The sequence below is a fragment of the Podarcis tiliguerta genome, assembly GCF_965153285.1.
Source record: "Podarcis tiliguerta genome assembly, chromosome: 16".
NCBI lineage: Eukaryota > Metazoa > Chordata > Lepidosauria > Squamata > Lacertidae > Podarcis > Podarcis tiliguerta.
The window spans coordinates 11,075,041-11,095,417 of record NC_139549.1 but is presented as its reverse complement, the minus strand read 5'-3'; the positions used below and the strand labels follow the sequence as shown (position 1 = coordinate 11,095,417).

Here is a 20,377-nt window from a genome sequence, read left to right as displayed (position 1 = left end):
GGCAGATGAAGATGTCCAGTTATGCTGCTACACGTGCTCTATGGCGTATCTTCTCTCTGTGCTCCTCCTAGTGGTCATTCCTCCTCTGGTCACTGCCTTCATGTCACCCTTCATGTCATGTTTGCAAACATCTTTGCAATGCATAGTTGGTCTGCCAAGAGGCCTACTGCCTGAAGCCAGCTCCCCATAGAGCATGGCCTTGGGGATCCTGTCATCTTCCATTTGTGTACATGATCAAACCAGCATAGATGATGCTGAAACGGAAGTGAGAACATGCTAGGAATGTGGGTTTAGGTCAAGCTGAAGGCATAGGAGGGCAACAAGGAGAAGAACAAGCCAAGGAGAGTTGGAGTGAGAACACAGCCCTGTTTCGCACCACTCTTCTAAAGGCGTCTGAGGATGAACTGCCATACTGTATGGTGCTGTGCATGTTCTCATGGAAGGACATGCTCATCTTGTGCAGTTTAGGTGGGCATCCTATCTTGTTGAGCAGTGTGGACAGTCCTTTTGGGCTGCCAAGGTCAAAGGCCTTTGTCAGGTCTATGAAGGCGATATATATACAAAGGTCGTTTCTGCTCTCAGCATTTCTCCTGCAGCTGGTGCAGTGAGAAAATCATGTTGATTGTTCAACATGAGCTCTGAAGCATTGTGACTCAGAATAGACCCTGTTAGTGAGTAACACAGTACTCAGCAGGAAGATTCCACGGTAGTTGTTACAATCATGGTGGCCACTTTTGCTCTTATAGAGGGTCACAATCTGGGGTCACACATCTCTTGTGGCACAGATCCTTTTCCCCAACACTGCAAGAGAAGACCATGGAGGTGCATAATGAGGGAGGAACTGAGACCTGTTTTCAGCCCTTTCTTGCGATTCTGCCCTGTCCTGGGGCTTTACTACATGCCTGAGAGTTGATGGCATCCTTCAGCTTGTCAAGGGAGGGAGAGACATCTAGCGCTTCCAAGACAGGAAGAGTCTGGATGCTGTCAATTGCTCTGTCGGAGACCATGTTTTCCCATGAGGACAGTTCTTGATAGTGCTCTTGCTCATTGCTTCATCTGCTTGCCACGGTTTGTGATGATCTCTCCAGACAAGGTATTCAGTGGTGAAGTCTTCCTGATTGTTGCTCCAAACTCCAAAGGCTGTCTTCATGCATTTGTACATTTTTTAAGTGTTGCCACTGTCAGCAGTGCTCTGACACAGCTTTTAGCCCGTGGTCACTGGCACATCATCTGGCAATCTGCTTGGCACCACCCCTTGTCTTTCTCAGTGCAGCAAGTGCCTTGTCACAGGCTGCACGCTTGCAGTTCACAAGAGCCTTGCTCTCTGCAGCAATCACAGGCTCCATGTCCTTAATGCCAGCCTCAAACCACTTGGAGATCTGCTGCTCTCTTTTGCCAAAAGAGATCATAGCTGTGTTGTAGGTTGCATCTTTGGTGTTGGTTCCACCTTGTTTCGACACTGCCGCAGGTGCAGTACCTTAGAGCTTGTTTGATGGAATGAGAGAAGTGCTCACAAAGTTCAGGTTTGGTTGTTCTGGCAGTGTTGTTTCAAGGCCACACTTTCTGCTTTGTGCCATGAGTCCTCTTTAGCTGGAGAAGGATTTTGCTTGCCACCCGGTGATCTGTGTTTCAGATGTGCCCCGCAACCAGGAGGTCTGCCTGATATACTTGCCAACATTTCTAAAAAAGCTAACAGCCTGAAATGTGAAACTCTCAGGCTCCCCACACTGTTCCATCAAATAATGCACACATTTTTACTTTCCTTCTGTAAATAGCACGGGGGCTTGAGAGCATTCTAAAAACTAATGCATCTGAGGTTTCGCCTTAATTGGTTGTCATCACATCAGCAGTTCCAGTGCACACTTGTGGGTCACAGTCTGCTGAGTCACTCCCTCCACCCCTGCCTGGTTCAGATTGACTCATATTTCCTCTGTGCTTTAAAAAGGAGAGCAAATAAGCTTTTTGCAGGGTGTTTTTTTTTTGGGGGGGGGGGGTATTGCCTTTCTTGCCAGGCACACTAGTTCCTTTGCAGGGAAAGAGTTGTCCCCAGCGGCCAGCATCCCCCATGTCTACCTAATGGTCACACTAGCAAACACAATGAGCTTTCTTTAACCTTTAAGATCCTCCTCTGTGTCAAAGCAGAGGTTAGTTTGTCAAACATAGCCCAATATGTTTGAGTGAGGGTGGGACGAGAAAAGGGAGAGCAATTTTGTTAGCAGAGACTTTGAGTGCCAGGCAGGAGCTTATGCACAAGAGAGGAAAGATAACTTTTTGCTTTGCAGGTGCCCTTCCTTGGGAGATCTGTGCTTTGAAACAGATTTAATTATCGAGGATGCAGCAGAAGCCTGCAAGTAACAAATCTCCAAAAGATTTATAACACCACAATTGCAAAAGCTGAGATAGAGTGCCTTGGCAAGAGAAAAGGTTTCTTCCAAATAATTATTTGTGACCATCTATGCCCCAAAATCATGAGCAATAAGATTGTCAAGATAATCCTAGACCAGTGGTGATGTAGGTGAGGCAACAGTTTCCCCTCTAACCATTAAAATATAGTCAAGTACACCCCCGTGGTGGGTCATAAGGAAAGGGTTAAATGAGTGTGATGTGATTGGCCAGAGAGAAACTGATAGGAGGAGTTAGAGTTAGAGTCAGTGTGTGTGGAAGTCAGTTGAGAGTTGGGGGTTGGAGAAGGAAGAGGGAGGATAAGTCTGTGGGTTGGTTGAGTTGTGTTGTGAGAAAGTGAGAGGAACTGTTAGGTGGAGTCAGATAGTTAGTTGGGATAATCAGTTTGAAATTGTTAGGAACGAATAGGTCAGTAAAGAAACTAAGATTAAGAAACTGACAAGAAAAATTAACTGAAACCTTAAACTTGTTCATGTTTGTAACAATAAACTTGATTATTTGTTAATGTTAACAACTGTCTGGACTCCGTGTGTACCCGAGGGAAACGGGTTGGTGGCAGTGAAGCGGCAATCACAGTGGTGGCACAGGGATCAATAGACCATCAAACGTCCGGGGACCCTGTGTGATCGCCACAACCCCTCTTGGCCTTCCTCAGTCACTATCAAAAATCACAGACAGACAGTTGCTGCAAAAAGCCCCCACTTTATGCTTCATTAATTGTACAGGATGTATTTTCATGTAACATTTCTTTTTTTAATTCTTCTTTTTATTGAATTTTCCAAACTATTCTTCCATAATAAACAATCCAGAAAAAGTCATATCATACAAACAACATCCAAGAAACAAAACACAGGTCACCGAAAAACCAAGCAGAGGAAAACGAAAACCAAAAAAAAAAAAAAACACCTTAAATTAAACAAAGGATTACTTCCCTTCATCTCAGTCTGGGTTGTATAGTCAACCTTCCTTTCAGCGGTTTCCGATCTCTTTCCATATCTCCACTTCACAGATTTTATATTTCGTCTACTGTAATTTTGATATTGCCTAAATTTAGTTCTGTATATGTTATAAATTTATTCCAATTGTTAATAAATTTTTTACTTTTTTGATGCCTGATTCTTTGTGTCAATTTATCTAATTCTATGTATTCAAATAATTTGAGCTGCCAATCTTTAATTGTTGGGATCTTGGAGGTTTTCCAATTCTGTGCCAGCAATATTCTGGCTGCTGCCATCGCGTACTGAAACAATATCTTGTCATCTTTTTTAATCTCCTCACCCACCATCCCTAACAGGAAGGCCTCCGGTTTCTTGGGGAAATTGTATTTCAAAATCTTTTTTAATTCCTCATATATAAGACCCCAAAACCTTTTCACCTCTGCACATGTCCACCACATATGGTAGAAATCACCCTCTTTTATTTTGCACTTCCAACACTTCTTATCCCCAGTTTTATACATTTTCTGCAGCTTTACTGGAGTGATGTACCAACGATACACCATTTTTTCCATATTTTCCCGGATTCCCACACAGGCTGTAAATTTCATATCTATTTTCCATAATTGTGTCCATCTATCATATTCTAAGTTATGTCCCAAATCTATAGCCCATTTTATCATAGCCTCCTTCACCTCCTCATCTTTAGTATCCCAATCCAGTAATTGACCATACATCTTGGATAGAAGTTTGGTGTTACCTTCTACTATTTCCACCTGGAATTTCGATTTTTTCTCATTTATTCCTATTTTTTTATGTTCGTTCCATAAGGCGTTTATTTGGTGGATTTGTAACCAACTTACTTGCCTATCTTTTAATTCCTCATATGTTCTAAGCTTCCATCCCTTATCCGATCTAACCAATAGGTCTTCGTAAGTCCATCTTTGCTCATCCATATTTGGTTTTTTAATCTTTAAAATATCAGTGGGTGATAACCACCATGGAGTGCTTTTTTCTAAGAGTCTCTTGTTTCTGTCCCAAACCTCTAATAATGCTCCTCTAATAATATGGTTTACAAAACCCTTATGTATCTTCCCTTTATCCTGCCATAGATAAGCGTGCCAGCCGAACCTAGTGTTGAATCCTTCTAGGTCCAACAAATCGGTATTATTTAAGGTAATCCATTCTTTGATCCAGCACAGGCACGACGCATCGTAATACAATTGCAGGTTTGGAACAGCAAACCCTCCTCTCTCTCTACGGTCGGTAAGAATTTTGAACTTAATTCTTGCTCTTTTCCCCTGCCAGATAAATCTGGACAGGGTTCTCTGCCAATCCTTAAACCTATTAATGCCTCTAATCACGGGGATGTTTTGAAATAAAAACAACAATCTCGGCAGCACAGACATCTTAATTGCAGCCATCCTTCCTGACCATGATAACCTTATCCTGCTCCATGTGTCTAAATCTCTTTTTATCTCACTCCAGGTCTTATTATAATTATTTTCTATCAATTTTATGTTTTTCGTTGAAATCCAGATACCCAGATATTTTACCCTTTTCACAACCTTAATTCCTGTTTGGACCTCTAGCTGTTTTCTTTGATCTTCTTCCAGATTCTTTGTTAGGATCTTGGTTTTAATTTTGTTTAGTTTGAAGCCAGAAACTTTCCCAAATTCTTCTAATATCTCTATAACTTTGCCGATACCTTCTACTGGATCTTCAAGAGAGATAACTAAATCATCTGCATAGGCCTTTAATTTGTATTCTTTTTCTCCAACTTTAATTCCTCCTACTTCAGGTGTTTTCCTTATCTTGTTTGCCAGTACTTCTAGAACCATTATAAATAAGAGAGGGGATAGAGGACATCCCTGTCTCGTACCCTTCGATATCGTGAATGATTTGGATAGATTATTGTTAATGATTAGTTTAGCTCTTTGTGTTGAGTAAATGTTTTTTATTCCTTTCAGAAAGGGTCCATCTATCCCTGCTCTCTCCATGCACTTTAGCATGAATTCCCAGGATACATTATCGAATGCCTTTTCAGCGTCAATAAAAATCAACGCTGCAAATATATCAATTCTAAGGTCTAAGTATTCGATAATATTAATTATATGTCTGACGTTATCTTTCAATTGTCTATTAGGGAGGAACCCTGCTTGATCTTTATGTATAACTTTTGCTAGGTGTTTTTTTAGTCTAGTCGCCATTATCTCTGCAAAGATCTTATAATCATTGTTAAGCAATGATATCGGTCTATAATTCCTTATATCTAATTTGTCCGAATCTGGCTTAGCTATTAATGCAATATGAGCTTCCTTCCAGGAATCTGGTAGCTTTCCTTCTCTCATGATACTGTTCATCACATTACATAGCACCGGAGTTAAGTATTCTTCTAATGTTTTGTAATATTTTGCTGAGAGGCCATCAGGACCAGGTGCTTTCCCCAGTTTCATCTTTCTTATTGCATCTTTAACCTCATCTTCTGTTATGGGTTTATTTAAATGTTTTTTATCTTCATCTGTCAAATATTCTCCTCCATTCTTTATCAAATAATTCCCTATTTCTTCTCTATTTTCCTCTTCCTTTTTATATAGTTTTTCATAAAATTTAAGGAATTCTTCCCTTATCCTATTACTATCTTCCAAGATCTGTTCTCCTATTTTTATTTTGTTAATTAAATTTTGTTTTTTCCTCCTTCTGAGTTGCCACGCCAATAATTTCCCGGTTTTGTTCGCAGATTCAAAATATTTTTGCTTCATCCATTTAATTCTCCATTCTACTTCCTGATTAATTAAAGTTGAGTATTGTAATTGCAATGTTTTCAAAGTTTGTCTAATCCTTTCATCCCTGGGATTTATTACCAATTTTTTCTCACATTCTCTCAATTGTTTAATAATTTCTTCTTTTTTAGTCTCTCTTAATTTCCTTCTATAGCTGTTTTGTTGAATCAAGAATCCTCTTAGGACTGCCTTACTGGCATCCCAAACTGTTTCTAACTTAGTCTCTTTATTCAGGTTTATATCAAAGTATTCTTTCAAGGTACTTTTTGCCTTCACTATCACCTCCTCATTTTCGAAAAGGTATTCATTCATTCTCCATCTATACGTCCCCACAAATTCACATCTTAGCTCTAATATCATTGGATTATGATCAGAGAAGGTTTTAGGTAATATTTCACAGTTCGTTGTTCTTAAAGATAATTCTCTTGTTATCCATATCTGGTCGATCCTACCCCAGCTATGATGGGGTTCAGAAAAATAAGTAAATTGTTTTTCTACTGGATTTTTATATCTCCAGATATCAATCAAATCTAGATTTTCCTCCAGATTGTTAAATGTTTTTGGGAGCTTCCCTTGATTTAATTTCTTTTTTCCTCCACTTCTATCTAGCTCTGGTGTTGGTACCCCATTTAAATCTCCAAGCAGAATTAATTTATGACTTTCTAACTCTAGTAATATTTGTTCCAATTTTTTAAAAAATTCTGCTTTGTTTGTATTTGGGGCATAGACAGTCACCACATTAAATTTTTCACCTTGATAATTAATTTGCACTCCCAGGATTCTTCCCTCATCATCCTTGCATATCAATATCGGGTCCCATTTTTCCTTCACATATATCACAACTCCTTTTTTTTTAGTTACATCTGAGTTAATGAATTCCACACCTAACTTTTTATTCATCAATATATATTTGTGCTTTTTAGCCACATGTGTCTCTTGATAGCAAATTACATCATAATTTTTGTTCTTTACCACTCTTTCTATTTTATTCCTTTTAGATTTTTCATTCAGGCCATTTACATTCCAAGACAGGATTTTTAAGGACATTATTACAATTAGATTTTTATTTATTAAAAAAGTGGAAAAAAAAAATTTCAAAAACTTTAACAAGTTTTTATTTTAAGTTGTCCTATTTCCTATCTCTTCCTCCTCTTCTAATTCTTCTTCTTCCCCTCCTTCCGCTTCTTCCACCTTCTCCTCCTCTTCTTCCTCTTTCTCTTCCCTTACTCCTTTCTTCTCCTTCCTTTCCCTTCTCTCACCCCTTTCTCTTTCTCTGTCTCCTAGCCTGTCTTCCCCCTTGTCAAGCTCTTTCTCGTATCTTCTTAGGAATTTTTCCCCTTCCTGAGTGTCCTTCAACTTGAATCTCTTATCTTTGAAGAAGAAGGTGATCCCCTCCGGGAACTCCCATCTATATTGTATGTTGTTTTTTTTCAAGATGCCTACTATTTGTTTATAGCCTTCTCTTTTGCGTAACAGTCTAACTGGTATTTCTTTTAGAATAATAATTGGCCTTCCGTCAATTATTAATCTTTTTTGGTAGCTTAATTTTAATATCAAATTTTTTATCTCTACTGAATTAAAAATTACCAGGCAGTCCCCAAGCAATTTTTTAGGCTTATTTTGTTGAGAGCTTCTTCTTATCCTAAAGGCATTTTCAATCATATTTGCCAACTCCTCTTCTTCTAGTTCTAGCCATCTGGCTAGCTCTCTGGTCATCTTTCCCTTTATATCCTCCTTCGCCTCCTCTCCCACTCCTCTAAATTTCAAATTAAGATGTTTTTGTCGCATTTCTGCCATCGCAAGACTATCCCAGATTTGTTCCTGTACTTTACTGACCTCTTTCAATTCTTCTTTTATTTTCCCTGTTTCCTTTTTCTGTTCTCTCATCTCTTTTTGGATCTTTCTATTATTCTCTTCTATTGCTTTGGATTTTATTGATAATTCCTGGATTTTATTGGATAATTCCCCTACTGCTCCTTCTATTTTTTTATCGATCATCCCCTGCATTTCTGCTAGTTTGTTTTCCATGTGTGTTTCTGTTTGTCTAAATTCTTCCTTGATTTTAAGCCATAACAGATCTAAATCTTTAATCTCTTCCTGTCTTGATGTCCTTCTTTCCATTAATCCCCCCCCTCCCTTTTTACCATTTTTCCCCAGCATTTCAGCCTTTACCACTACTGTAATTTCCTTCCAAATACCTTATCCTCTCCCGTAATAGGGCTCACACTCTTCCTATTTGTAGAGACAATAAGTATATAAGTTGTCTTAAAAGTATATTTCTATTCCGAGGGGATTTTTTCCTTTCACCCGTTACGCTTTAAGTTTACGTTTAAGTTTTAGTGTCTACTATTCTACTATTCAATTAAACTGATACTGCCAGCTCCAGACTGATACTGTCTCAATAATGTCCCAGTATCAGATATAACCTTTCTGTTGTAAATTTCCTGGCCGAATACTAAACAAGAATAATAAAACCAAAATATTTTCTCAATAGTCCACCAGTAAGTTTCACTAAAGATAAACCAGTCCAATCCGTAAAGTCTTGCGCTCTTCAGCCACTTGGCGGCTCAATCCAGCGACAATTATCCAGAGGGGGGAAGTTGGCTAACAGAATACAGTCCCCTTTATCAATTTTCCAATTACAACCCTTTTGTTATTTAACTAATCAAAAAAACAAAATTCTTTAAAAGGTGTTGCAATGTCTTTCACTATTGTCTATTAAAGATGTTGCAATGTCTCTCAGTATTGTCTTTAAAGATGTTGCGATATCTTCCAATATTATCCAGAGGAGTTGGCAATAAACAATTAGACCTGAGGCATTTATCAAAATTTAACAAGATTTTCTAAGTTGTCAAAAATTACTACAGATACTATTCTCTCACTACACAGGTGAAGAAGCAGAAGAGAAAGAAAAAAAAAAAGACAAAAAATCATATTTTATAAGACCTCATTATAAACGGAAGAAGCAGAATCCAGAGTTCCAATTTTCGAATGTCTATTATATCAGTTGCTTCTGTAAAGGCACTTTTATAGTATTATTACACAAATAAGTCCAAGTCCCTTTCTTCCCTTTATTTCCTTTTTCCCATTTTCCCCATTATGTCTCTTTAAATTTCCTTTAATTTCCTTTATCTCTTTTGGTTCCTTGGCGGTTTGCACTCTCGGCGTTTCTCCCTCTCGAACACTCAGCTTCCTATATACTTTTATTTTCACCGGGAAAGCCAAGTTCGATTATTTACAGTCTCAAAAACCTTCTTGGGGAAGACGCCAGAGTGGAAAGTACAATAATATGGAGATAAAATAGCCACTTAAAGTAAAATGTAGCAATATAGAAATAAGATGTCTGTTTAAAGTGGCAGCTCTTGTAATCACTTAATGCCTTAGGAAAGTCTTGAAAGAGAGTTTCCGTCCTTCTTTGTTAGTTAAACTCTTAAGTTTAAACGTTTAACCTCTTTTCTTAAGTTCTTACATTTACTCTCCAAAGGGAGACGAGGTTCAAGCAGGCATTCTTACTCACTCAGTCCGACGTGATTAACTTCTCCATTATCATTCACTTCCGCGATTCAAACGCCCGCGCCATTTTCTGCCTTCGACTGAATGAACCCCTCTGTTCAAATCTTACTTTGCCGGGGCTCTCCTAGTTTAATTTCCTATTTTTTCAAATTGTTCCAGCTCTTCACACACTAGGATGCCCGTTGTATTGTTATTCAGAGGTCCGTCGCTTTTCGGCTGAAGCTAGAGGCATCACAACGTGGAGTCGCTGCTCTCCCGTCTGCGCACACGGTCTCGTCGATCCCAGCCTCCTCCCACAGGGAAGAGAGAGAAAGTCCTCGACCGCTCCCGCGCTGCCAGGAGCCTATCCCCCAGGGGAAACCCCCCCTGGGATTTTTGGGGTACGCAGTGCCCTTGCGGCTTCCCCAAGCCTCCACGTTGCTGGAAAAACCTCGAGAGGTTTTTCCGCGCTTCCTCCGCCGTCCGCGACTCAAACCGGAAGCCCTTTTCATGTAACATTTCAATTTAAAGTGAGCTGCCTTGTATATTGCAATTGTATATTGCAAGGGCACAAAGTGGCCTAAGGAAACAAAAGGTGGGGCATTGATCTTAAACGTGCAAGCTTATTTATTTTATTTGAAATGTTTACATTCTGACTGACTTTCTGACTGACAACAGGCACTTTATAATAAAAACAGAAATGCAAACACAGTAAATGTTTAAGAGCTTTTAAAAAAAAAGGCAGTGGTGCTACAAGCTACAAGCACTGCTACAAGCACTGCTCATCAAAGGTTGCATAGTGACCACAAGGGAATAAAGCCATCTTTTCCCAACATGATTTTATCCTTGCTTGGGGCTAGAGCATCTCCTCATAGGCAGCTGCACAGTTTTTGACCTCTGGCATTTTCTTGGCAGCAGTAACCAGTGAAGTGTTGAAGGGATGGTGATGTTAACCAATATCTAGCAGATTGCAACAGTGCTGCTGTCATCATTTCCTTATTCTGCTTCTGACCGTCAGGGATGAAGTGAAGTCGGGTGTTTAAAAAAAAAGCTACATTCACTTTACAGCGATCTGCAAACTTAATGCTTTGCCCCCTGGTGCAAACATAGCTGTGGATAAGGATTACCCACAAACCAGGAGGTGAAACCATGGCTGGAATGTATGCAAATTAACTATGGCATTCATTAACCATGGTTAAGCATTAGATTTGCACTAAGGAAACCATGTTTCAGGTATGCAGCCTCTCTGTTTGCAAGGTGACAAACTGGTCAACCACCCCCAACATTCTGCTAGCTGCCTGAAGAGACAGTGAAACTGGTATTTAAAAACCAAACAAACAAGTCTAATTTTATGAGATCTTCAACATGGGAAGCCTGCTTTCACTTGTTTATGACTTCACCACTCATCAGATGGGATCCAGTCAGGCTTACTGCCAAGTCCTCGACTCAGAAAGATAAATTTAGCCCAAGCTAAATTACACAATGTCATTTGATTAAATACCACCACATCTGAATTTTAACCGCAACTTCCGTTCAGCATCAGCAGGGTAAGGAACACAGTAGGTGAAAATGATAGTTCTGCAAGTGAGGTGGCTGCCAAAGTTAAACTACAGCTACAGAAATGCAAAACATTTGTTTTCGAAAAGTAGGCTTTATCTAAGTAACCAGAGCTATAAAAGAGTTCAGGTAGACTGGCCCTGAATAAAATAAGTTCATATTCAGAGATGAAAAATCCAAGAAATGTAAAACTCTTACCCCAATGAAAGGGATGAACTTCTGGTAAGAATCTTCATCTTGGCTGTGGGTACAGAAACAGCCATTAAAAATCCAAATGACAGGAAAAGAGAGAACAAGTAATGCTGAAAGGCAAAGGCTTTCTCCACCTTCTTTTCTATTTTACGTATCTGACAAATGAGATGAACATAAACTTAGGGCTTCAAGACACAGCATTCTGCAGGCACACGACCAGACAAAAAAGAACATGAAGACTGGAAGGTCAGTCCTATCACATTACAGCCTCAGTATGGAGGATGCTTCCATTTGGCAACGGGTTTCACATTGGGACTCTTGACTCTTGAAAAAAGGGTACTACATGGGTCCAATAATTCCATGTGTAAGAGAGTCCAAAAGAATTTATAGCTCTGATTGTTTTACAGCAGCTTCACCTGGGGAGGGGCACACAGTTAACTTTCTCCCTAGCTAACCCCCCTCCAGCCACACACAATTAGGCTTGAAAGAAACCTTCTACTGGCTCCAATAGAAGTTCTTTTTTCAAGCTTAATTGCTGTGTGTAAGGAAGTGACCTTCCTGGAAACTGCAGCTGAGGAGGGAAGAGTGTCTTGTGCCTCCCTAGCAATACTCTCCAAGAAGATAATCTCTAGCTGCATTAGGCTTGGGGTGGGGAGAGAAAGCCAACACACTTTTTTCAAACCTAATTGCTGTCGGGGAGGAAGTGAGTATGCATGTGTGTGATTGCAATGTGCCCACAACACTTTCACCAGTGCATCGCAATGCACAGACTAGCCTTCCTTGAGAACCACAAGCAAGCCACCTCCCACTTTTTTACAGTGGTTTGTCTCAGTCTTGCTTTGCATACAAACAAAATGAAGCCTGAGAAAGGGCATGCCAAAGGGAATTCTGAATGAACTTTCAATAAATACAGACACAGCAAACATTATAGTTCACATTTAGGTTTCTTATAGCTATGTGGGTGAGGCAATTTGAGCCCACTCACCCACCATACTGAAATACAAAGCCCATGGCAGAGGGGTGGATGGGGAAGGACTTACAATTTGTGTTTGCAGGTCAGCATGGCCTCGGCCACAGGCAGCTGGTGGGTCACGTTTGCACCACTGACATACTGCATGATCCGGCCAACCACATCAAAAGGCTCTGAGAAAGAAGATAACCCAAAGAGAGCGTCAAGCAGGAAAGGCACACCGAGTATTCATCATTACCCAAGCCAGCAAGTGGGAGAACCTTCAAGATGCTGGCTTTAAGATACACATGAGATGGTATCTGCCCTGAGGCACAAAGAGTGACAAGCCAGAGAAGTGGCTGATGGGGAGAGGCAGGCAGGAGAACTTGGATTAACAAAAAGACGCACAAGCATTAAGTATGGACCCCATCCTGGTGTGGTAAACATCCGTGCTAAATGCCATTATTCCGCCCCACCCAACTCCAGCTGCCCAAATTTGCCACCTAGTCCATAATCCTGCTGATCAATGTGTAGTTCACTGTTGTCCTCAAACTTGCAAGGGTCCTGGGAAAGGCGACTTTGCATCTTGGCTGGAATTGCTAATTCTGTCAAATGACATTATGGCCTACCTTTGACTGCCAATGACAACATTGTCTTATTAAACACTAGCTGGACACAGGGAGGGGTCCACATCTATCAAGCACTGGTTTGGTGTAATACCAAAAGGCCTGTACTAATTCTTTGGCTTCTCACCTTAGTTTGATTCTTACTTACATAAAAGCAGCACATATACAGAAGAGACCTCAGTCTGGCAAGACAGAATAAAGACCTTTCTGAAAGATGTTACTTCTATCACTCACTGTGAACTGAAAACTTGCTCTTACCCGTCATAGGTGGCTCAGATTTGCTGAAGAGTTCTCGCCAGGTGGCATCAAGAAACATACCACTGTATCTGCTATCCACAGAGCCCATGTACTTGGCTACCGGGTGAGAACCTAGTGGAGAAATGAGAGGAAGGCCTATTTATTATTATTATTTAAATCTGTATACTGCCCTACACCCAGAGGCATCAGGGCAGTTCATAACATAAAATCACAAGATAAAAACACAAAATACCTAATAAAAACAAAAACAGCCCAATAATCCCGCCTCTCCCTTTGTGTTGCTATGATTTTCCTTGGCAAGCTACACATATCTAGCACCGACAGATGGCTGCTGAGGCAACAGACCCTTTGGCATGAGAAAGCCATTGACTCTCCAAAAAATAGAAACTGCAACTGTCTTTACCACAACACTCCTTTTGTAGAGTGATCCTTATTATTCAGAGACAAAAATGGGTAATCTCTCTCTTTCTAGCGAAAGAAAACTACCCCCAATGATTGGGAAACTCACTCTCCTTTAAGTAAACCATCACATATTTCACTACAAAAAAATTGAGGCTGTTCAGCAATTATTATTTTTGTAATTGATTACCAGCTTTAGCTTAAACCTAAGCATTTTCTTATTCCCAAATACTCAACAAAACTGACTTTAGAAAATACTTAGGTATGAGATAACAAAAGATGTCACTCATTATTAAAAGGAAACCTCCTCCTCAACATTTTGCCTTTCATTCCCTGCTTCAGTACCACATCATAATAAAAACACAGCCTCAAAAACTGAGGAAGCATGTTTTTAAAAGCTCAGACCCACCAATTAAATTTTGCCCTCAAAAACTGAAACTGAGTCCACTGGTTCTGAGGAAGGGTATCATGGGCTTTAATATAAACCAGACAAAGAATGTTGCGTTGAGTGAGCTTTTGGCAAGTATTGGTGGCTTCGTTTCTTGGACTGAGTGGAGGAAGGTAGGTCAGTTCAGCTCATTCATTCTGTTTGTAAGAAGAGAGCTACTACACCTGGTGGCTTTTGGGTCACTGAAATGTAGAACTATTGGGTTTCAGATGTGTAACTCAATAGCCACCTACCAAGCGAGCGAGCCACAGGCACAGGTGGTATTACCTAGTGGGATGATGAGAAACTTCATATAGCTCAGCCAGTCTGATGTCTTGTTTGCCAATTGCTTCACAAAAAACCTCAAGATGGAGCTGAGATAACTCTGCCCCCCAATAGACACCACCTTCACAGGACGTGGCATGGAGGAATTACAGTTGCAGCTGATGGGTGGAAAGAAAGAAGAGGGCAGTTAAGATAGTTGTACGTCAGGCTCTGCATTTATAGTAGTATCTACTTGTAGAAGGCAAAAAACAGAAATGGTGGAACTGGGATTCTATCTTAGTGTTGAAAAGAAAACCATGCATATGATCTACCCTACACCCCACCCAAGTAGGGAGTTGCAAGGAACTGTTTCCTTAAAATAGGAGGTGCCACAGCAATACAACTCTGGCTTCTTCAGACTAAGGACTATATAACCACAGACCTTAATACACGCCAAGGCTTAATGAAAGCACAGTAAGCTCTCCCAAAGGGACCTTTATTTCATTGATCTCCAACTTTTCCTTGTAGATAGCCCTAAAGGACTTGCAAGGTTCTCTCATTCAGGCACTGCTCAGGACCACAGTCACTTACTTCCCAACAATCCTATGGCTCCTAGGCCATTAATTTAAATGCACTGTAATTTACTAGCTTGTCAACACTCACACTCAGTTAGAAGGCTGCTTCATACTTTACGGGAAAATATGAGCTCTCATTTAGCTACCACAGGTTCCCATGGTGTCCACTAATGTGCATAGGCCAGGTATGTGTGGTATCACATATGGTAAACATGCACTCAGAAGCTATGATCTGCACTGCCCAAGCACATGTTAGGAGATATAAATATCTCCCTGTCACACATTACAAGCCACACAGTGTTGAAATGGAAGCTGCACCTTTTTTTTTTACAATGTGCCGGCAACCTTCTGCAGACCATTTCCCAGCTCTTAGCAACCTTGCATGCTCCATACATCTGAAGGAGCAATTTAAATGTATTTTATGAGGTTGGGATGGATTCACTTTTTGTGAACTCTAAGCTCCTTCACACTGAACAAGTGAGCACTTCTTCAAAGCTTCAAGCATCCGTCTTAGCATGTAAATCAGCAGCATGACCAAAGGCCACTAGAGGGCACTGAAGAGCTGGAGAAAAATGCATTTAAACACCTCAATGATGCCTACAGCTTTACTGCTTCTAGACACAACACTGAGAACACTTAACACAGTATTTTTGTTTTAAGCAGGACCAGGAAAGCTTGCAAACTCTTTAAGAACCTGAACGTTTACTTTTACCAGGGGTCAGCAAACTTTCAGCAGGGGGCCGGTTCACTGTTCCTCAGACCTTGTGGGGGGCCGGACTATATTTTGAAAAAATAAATAAAATGAACGAATTCTTATGCCCCACAAATACCCAGAGATGCATTTTAAATAAAAGGACACATTCTACTCATGTAAAAACACGCTGATTCCAGGACTTGTCCGTGGGCCAGATTTAGAAGGCGATTGGGCCGGATCCTGCTCCCGAGCCTTAGTTTGCCTACCCATGACTTTTACCCTCAGTGTGGAGTCTATGAGGAGCATGAACTTCAGGGAGATATGAGGCAAGAGTCAAACCTAAACCTTGACCTCCAATCCCACAAGCACAGAAATCTCTCCTACCTTGAATTTCAATAAGGTGTAGTCTCAAGCAGAGGACAAATACATAGGCATCTTTACTTCATAATGCAGAATTTGAAATTAACAACAGCTTAATTTCTAAGAGGTGCTTGGGGGCTCAATCTTGCATGGCATCTGCTTTTAAAGATCCGTTTCATGTTTGGTAGCCGACAGTGGGTACTCAAGCTCAGAAGGCGCTCATTACTATTTTGTACGTATTGAGGCCTGTGCCCTGGCATCAGACAGTCTCCAGAGCTAAGTGATGACTCCACTTAACCTGACAAAACAGTATAGTGTGAATCACGTCCTGGGAGACTTGCACTTTGCCCTCTCCAACCACTGTCATATTGCAGTGACAAAGAATACAGTGAAGAAGGTCCTTCTAATTATATGGGCATTGACTTCCCATCATGGCTGTGAGAGAGGAAGATGCTGGAATTTGAGTGCCGAGCCTCTTTTGTAGGCAGCCAGTCATGCTGGTAAAGCAGACCTGCATTTCAGCAGCTTCCAGGATGACTCTGGCATGAAAATAGCAAAGAAGCCCAGGGGAGCCAGGAGCACACAACTAAATCTTATTTCTTGGATTATGTTGCTGGATGGAAAGAAAGATTGAGAGCTTGTCCTTATGTTACTGAAACAACGTCGTTGCTGTTCCTCTGGTGACTCAAGCCCACGTAACAATAGAATGTGCTAGAGAAAGGTTACATCTGCATTTAAGCTTAAGAACTCCAAGGCCCTTTCCTGAGCACTCTCATCTTATAAAGTCAGGCAGATGGCAACTGTGAAGCAGTGGTGTAGGAAGGGGGCGGGGGGTCCGCCCCGGGTTCCATCCCTGATGGGGGTGACACCACCGCGGGCTGCACCCCCATTGGGACGCTTGTGCGTGGGTGGCATGCCACCCCACCCCCCGCTCCGGGTGGCAAAGCCCCTAGCTCCGCCACTGCTGTGAAGGGTGTATTTTTGGATGTCGAACCCACCCCGGAGGCTGACCTGACTCTCATCCTCACTGTCATGCTGGGTTAAAGCCTTTTGTTTTCCCAAGCCTTTCAAAAGCAACTGTGTATCTGAAGAAGTGTGTGTGCACACAAAAGCTTATACCCAGAACAAACTCAGTTGGTCTCTAAGGTGCTACTGGACAATTTCTTTATTTTTTTATTTCAAAAGCAATTTAATTATTCAAGTTAGCTCCACCAATGATGCTGTTTGCTTCTGTAGTTTTTAATAGATGGTTGTTTCTTGTTAAAATATTTTCCAATAAGTTCCACAGTGGCTGTCCTGGAAGCTGCTTTTACTGAAGGTGCAAGTACTAATGATTAAACAAATAAAATATTTTTAGGAATGCGGGAGAACACTAGGGGGAGGCCGATGTGTCTACTCCAGCTGCAGCAATGCCCTCAAGCTGCTTTGCTTTTCATGATACTAGAGCAATGTGCAGTGGAGCCGCCAGAGATCTGTGACGATGCCAATCCTGTATGGTAGGAACTGGGTTGTCATCAATGAACTGTTGTTTGGCAAGGTGTCTTCTTTGACTGACCTGCAATGTGTCCTCTTTGAGTTGTGGTCATAAGAACCGTAACTTCAGAACACATATTCCCAATATTGAGTGTCCTGCAAGAGGCACTGGGAAGAATTTGAGATTTTCAAAATGTGGAGAAGGGGCACAGATGCTCCTCATCTGCAGCTCATCTATGCATAGGTTATTGACTACAAGGCATCAAACCCAGATGGGAGATTTGCGCGCTTACATTGAATTCTTCCTCCCTCCCCCTTTCTTATTCTGCATACAGGCAGCTTTCACTATAGGATTGTGCTCCCTTCCTATAGCTGAAGTCAAAGCATGCCTTGTACACAACCATTATCTTCTCTCTGTGTGCCTGCCTTAGGAAGGAAACAGGCACCTTTGTGTACATTTGAGTACTGAAACCTTGCAGATATAAAGACCATCCTTCCCCCATCCTTCCTCCCAGAGAAGAGTCTTTAGTTCTAAGGATTAAGTGATGTTTCAGCTTTCAAGTGCAGACAAGGATGGACAGCCCTAATCAAAGTGGATTGGGGCATCCTTTTCAAGCAATTTGGAATCTGGTTTTCTTTCCCATTTTCTCAGGGCAAATTCCATAGTATCAAAATGGGGACACCACAGATATAGCTTTGTGCACTCACTATCGCTGGATCCTCGTGAGGATTGCAGAGAGGACAGCTTGCACTTCAATTGTGGAGCATGTGCAAACAACTGGCTTCTTCTGGTCCTGAAGGAGATCAGCCACATACTGGAAGTAAAACAAGTAGTAAGCAAGCAAGCAAGCAGTGGAGGGATTTAGTGCTCTGTTTACACAACTGCCACACAACACCCCTTCTTCCCTGATTAGCAATCACTGGCCACATGACCTCAGACAAAAGGTTTGGTAACAGAGCACCATTCAGCACCCTGGATACAAGCTTAACAAGACACAGTTACGACTCAGGTGATGGAAATCTGAAACTCATCTTATTGCTGCCCTAGTAGGTAAGAGTGGGGGAAAGCAATCAAGGTGCAATGGGACAACAATGGGTATGAAATATTGTGTGACAGACCCATTTGTTTTAAGATGGTTCCCTCCTTTTCGAGGATCTTGTTCCAGTCACTTAAGGTCCTGGCTTATACGAAGGAGGGTTCAACAGGACAGAGCAGAATCCCAAGATAATCAACCCAGACATGGCCTCTCACTAGCACCAATATACCCTTCACCTTTTCCCATTGGCAGAAACATTCAGTTACTGCATGACATTCAGTGAAGAATCTGGGTTAGCTGTCAAATTCTGAATAAGCTAACTTTCACTTTATATACGACACCTGGCTTCTAACCAAACAGCCTCAATGCTATAGTTAAGATAAATACATTTTCTCTACATATTGACATGAGACAGGGCTTGGGATGAATTTTAATGGCCAGTTTAAGGGGCAAAATTTCTTCATGGCTCTTCACTCCTACTGCATACCCTCTTGCCAATACTGCACAGTCCCCTTGGTGCTTAATTTTCCATGTAGCTTAGCTTCAGTGACACAGATTAAGCACAACCACTTCTGATTGCCAATAATGCTAAATTGAGTTTACCTAATAAATCAAACAACAATGAAAAAATGTGCTTAAAGTGAATAATTTATTCTGCTGGGACTGAATTGCAGGATCTGGTTCTGATGGTTGGGGAAATTACCTTTATTAACTAGTAATAATAGGACATCCCCACCCATTATCTTAGTACTGTTAAACATTTGTATTGGAAGCTTCATGGGGTAGGGACCTACCTATTTTTTATGTTATTGTGTAAATTGTTACATTTACCAATGGTGCATAAGAGTATTACTATTGTTTTATTATTATTAAATAATAATAATAATGACAATACTTTGTATTCCTTAATATTTGGGAAGCAAGTCTAGGTTTCTACAGGCAAAGCTACATTCTGCACTCAGAAAATGGAACCAGTTAGGGACAACAGCACACATTCTTTTTTCCAATTTACTTAATTCTGTTGACCAGAGATTGGGATGGTGCAAAGAACAGGACAGACACACGGACAGCAACAACCTCCTTACCTGGCCTTGCCAGTCAATAGTATTCACTAGGATGATGTTTTCTGGCAGGGCTGAGTCTGACACCAAGATTTGATTCAGCTGATCATAAACAATCTTGCGAGGAATCTGCTGGGGGAAGTTGCATGGTTTTTAAGCATAGTTCATTGACATAACTCCTAACTCAAATATAAAGCGAAATAATCTTATCTCCAACATGGAGCAGGAAGGCATATGTCATGAGAGGGGATAGGGAGAGAAAAAGCAGCATTCCTCTTATTCTTGCTGTATGACAATACTTCTAAGATCACCTTTTAATACTATGGGAAATTACCTTCTCCCCCACAACTTATTTACTCCTCAGCAGGTCACTATAATTTGAGAAATGCACATTCCTCTTGCCTATATTTATTGGGCAGGTGAAGGGGAAAATACTTGTAGCCCTTGTGGCTGTTAAAAAAAAAAGTTCAACATAAGTGGTTAGTATATGGAGAAAACTCAGAAAATAAAAAGAGGACTTTGGACAAGCTTCCAAGTCTGAGGGATAGTGGGGGGATAGGCTTTGTGTATCTCGTAGCAAATGCTCCTTATCCTTTACTAACCATATAGCTCCAATCTCCTTTCCTTCTTGGATTTAAGTTTAGAAGCAAAAATTCCAGTGTGGTAATTAGAATGCTAGACTAGGAGGTGGGAGACCAGGATTCAAATCGTAAATCAGTCATGAAGCACCCTAACGTGACCTAGGACTAGTCACTGTCTCTCAACTTAACCTACCTCATAGGGTTTTTGTGAGGATCGCATGCATGGGTGAGAACCATGTATGCCACCTTGGAGCTCCTTGGAGGAAAAATGGGATGTAAATGCAACAAACAAACAAACAACTTTGCCTACT

At 41.0% G+C, this 20,377-nt stretch overlaps 1 protein-coding gene and 1 long non-coding RNA gene across 4 annotated transcripts in view; one reads left to right on the top strand and one right to left on the bottom strand.

Moving 5' to 3' along the window:
* Positions 1–20,377, bottom strand: part of PACS1 (phosphofurin acidic cluster sorting protein 1) — an 80,269-nt gene that overhangs the window by 8,048 nt on the left and 51,844 nt on the right. For 2 of the 3 annotated variants that reach the window (XM_083418481.1, XM_083418479.1), the window contains exons 14-19: positions 19,510–19,617; positions 18,096–18,202; positions 14,310–14,464; positions 13,196–13,306; positions 12,403–12,505; positions 11,369–11,411 (exon numbers count right to left, since the gene is read on the bottom strand). In XM_083418481.1, coding sequence (XP_083274607.1) covers positions 11,369–11,411; positions 12,403–12,505; positions 13,196–13,306; positions 14,310–14,464; positions 18,096–18,202; positions 19,510–19,617 — 627 coding nt within the window. The remainder of the gene's footprint in view (positions 1–11,368; positions 11,412–12,402; positions 12,506–13,195; positions 13,307–14,309; positions 14,465–18,095; positions 18,203–19,509; positions 19,618–20,377) is intronic. The other variant, XM_083418480.1, reaches the window with a different exon arrangement.
* On the top strand, positions 108–10,363 carry LOC310667056. The gene is made up of 2 exons (XR_014506155.1): positions 108–3,131; positions 10,116–10,363. It is a non-coding gene; the product is annotated as an uncharacterized lncRNA (long non-coding RNA).